The following is a 3,013-nucleotide window of genomic DNA, read 5'->3' on the forward strand; positions in this document are numbered from 1 at the left end:
GCCTGCTTCTCAAACCCCTGCTTCACCGCCCCCGCCTTTACCTGAGGAGGTGTTTAGAGCATAATGTTGGTGCGTGTGGAGGGCAAATTCTTGTCTGGTTCCTACTTTAAACTTTCCTGCCTCTGTTTCCTACCTTAACTTTTCTCATCCCTTAGTTTCCCAACAATGCTACTTCCAACTCTTTTGCTTCCTTCACACATACAGCAGAACTTCGAGATACGAGCATCCCGACATACAAGTATTCCGAGATACGAGCAAGTCTTCGAGCAAATTCTTGAATCTAAAGATTTAAGATAGGAGCACGGTTACAGACACCGACGCTAGGTGGCCGAGCACTCAAAGCAGCCCACGCCGCCTCACTCGTTCACGTGTTTGTCGACTTCCATACGCATCTCCCGCAAGTCTTCCGTATTGTGTTTGGGTTCTTCTTTTAAGTTCTTTTTTAATTCTAATTTTATGTAAGTTACGTATGTGTAAGGTACGGTATGGAATCAAGTGTCTACGTACGGGCCAACTCTCTTCCCTCCCTTCCTCCTCCGCCGCAAATGCCACCATTAGCCGCTACTGTATCGTCTGTCTCGAAGGTAAGAACTCATAATTAAAACTACATTTTATTTTATATCACAGGAATCCTTATATACTATATCAACTATGGTTGAATCTTAGCTCCAATACTAGTGATCCATTCATTCCCATGTTAACAGGGAAACTCTGATGTTCTCCTGAGGTACGAATCATCCATCCCAAGTTCTTTCCATGAGGCCAATTCTGCTGTACCTGTGATAGATCTTTACAGCTTACTTTTGATTTGAATGAACTGCTTGGAGCAATACACACACTGTCTAATAGGCTTAACACGACAGCTGACCTTTTTAAAAGCAGATTTATTTCAAGGCTTTTTTCCAGGTTTTTGGAAAGGGAACTTTTGAAGATTACATGCATCGTGGAAACATTTAAATCAGGGGTTTCCAGCTCGCTCATACGATGGGGAGAACATTAAAACACAGTTATTCAAGCCCGGTGCTGAGAATACTCGCACCAGAAATATTAAATTTAAACTGACTGCGACAACGTCTTATAAAACAGAAATAAACCTTTCCTAAACTCTGCCCTGTCGGAGTAGGCAACACCAGGGCCATTGATTCATTAAATGACAAACGTGACTCTTTATCATGACAGGGTGGTTAAATAATAATGGAGGGAAACGTGGGTCTGGACCAGGTGATACATGAAATGAAAGTCTGTTTCTCACGGTTTTAAAAAGAAAAGTGAACGGACTGAGGACATGTCTTTCACAGCACCATCTTTATCACTGTACCTTGTTCTGTTTGCTCTGTCATGTCATGCAAAACCCAGACAAAGAAGCGTCATTTGTCATGGCAAATATTCAAGAAAAGTTGACTGCGTTTTACCTATTCATGAGGGAGGAGCAGTGGGTGACATTGTGCTGCACCCTGGAAACATGGCAGGTTTTGGTCACTGCCCACTCCCACCCATACACACAGACACTTTAACATCCAGGGAAAAAAATCTGTTCACATCAGCTGGAGTGGTGACCCGGTCCTCATGGATCTGCTGCTCGTCTAAGGTTCTATTTCTTCCTGTTTACTCTAAATTCGATCCTGTGTCAATCAGAGCCGGTTCCACTTGAACAAATGTTAAAAGTGCAGTCAAGTGTGTTGATAACGCTACATTTGCCCCGCTCTCCAGATCTGCCCTATATGTGCAGCACTGCCGGGAGGCGACCCAAACCATGTGACAGATGATTTCGCTGCTCATCTTACGCTTGAACACAGAGTGCCCAGAGACTTGATATCCTTTTTAAAAACCCTGCAAGTTACTTTTACTGCCCTGCAACAAAACGGCATAAGGTTCAAAGAAATGGAAAAAAAGAACTGAACCAGGAAGGTATTAATAATTAAAACATAATCAAAAATCAACGGTAGCGTTAGTGTCACTGATACAGAATATTGGTCCTTAATGGAAACATCTACGATGAGTCCAGCGGTGTGCGGCACGTGAGGAGGATGTTTCACCCGGGCCGTGGGCTGGGCGGTCCACGAGCCCGCAGGTCTAACATGCACTTCACCAGTAGCACCACAGGGGGGCTCTCCTCCAGTCAGAGCTCCTCACAGGGTTCCAACTACAGCAGAGAGGCTATGGACCCTATAGCAGGTAGGTCTCACACACGCAGACAGGTGGTAGGCCTGTACTGACATGTATGTGACTGACTGTTCTGACTGAGGTGAAACGGTATGGATAAACAGGGTTCGGTACGTGCCACAGTTTGGACAACATTTTCAGAACAGAAAGAAATGTGGAAAGACAAAAAAAATCTTTTGTCTGTTTTTAACAAGCTGCTACACAAGTTTACACACATGCTGTTCACTGCTTTTCATCTCAAAACAAACAACAATTGTTTGTTAATCATAAAAAGTATTAAATAAATTAATGTTTGACGTATTCCCAGAGCGTCAGCCGAGTTCTACTTAACAGGCTTTTCACTTTATTCTATTTCCTTTTTCAGTTCCACTGTGGTTTACTGAAAAACTAGTTTCTAAACACCAGACCCTGAAAGAGCATCCATTGGCCATACAAGGCTCATCTATGCTAATCGCTAAGTTAGTTAGCTAACGTTAGTTAGCATTTAGTTCTTATTCCAAGCATTGCCCACGTGATGTTGATTACCCGTGACATATTTTGTATGTACAGTATGACACAAAATTGAGTACACCCCTCACATTTCTGCAGAGATTTCATTATAATGTTTAATAGAACAACACTGAAGAAACATCGCTTTGACACAATGAAAAGTAGTCTGTGTAAAGCTTATATAGCAGTGTAAATTTATTTTTCCCTTCAAAAAAACTCAAAATATAGCCATTAATAGCTAAACCCCTGGCAACAAAAGTGAGTACACCCCTAAATGTCCAAACAAAGCACTGCTTGTCATTTTCCCTCCAAAATACCATGTGACTCGTTACTCTTACTAGGTCTCAGGTGTGAATAGGGA

At 42.4% G+C, this 3,013-nt stretch overlaps 1 protein-coding gene across 1 annotated transcript in view; it reads left to right on the forward strand.

The window, feature by feature from the left end:
• The window catches only part of LOC103396998 (E3 ubiquitin-protein ligase KCMF1-like), a 30,467-nt gene that overhangs the window by 6,978 nt on the left and 20,476 nt on the right, over positions 1–3,013 (forward strand). The window contains exons 4-5 of the mRNA XM_008335244.3: positions 1,711–1,812; positions 1,995–2,175. Coding sequence (XP_008333466.2) covers positions 1,711–1,812; positions 1,995–2,175 — 283 coding nt within the window. The remainder of the gene's footprint in view (positions 1–1,710; positions 1,813–1,994; positions 2,176–3,013) is intronic.

This window comes from Cynoglossus semilaevis, chromosome W (assembly GCF_000523025.1).
Source record: "Cynoglossus semilaevis isolate Cse_v1.0 chromosome W, Cse_v1.0, whole genome shotgun sequence".
Lineage (NCBI taxonomy): Eukaryota > Metazoa > Chordata > Actinopteri > Pleuronectiformes > Cynoglossidae > Cynoglossus > Cynoglossus semilaevis.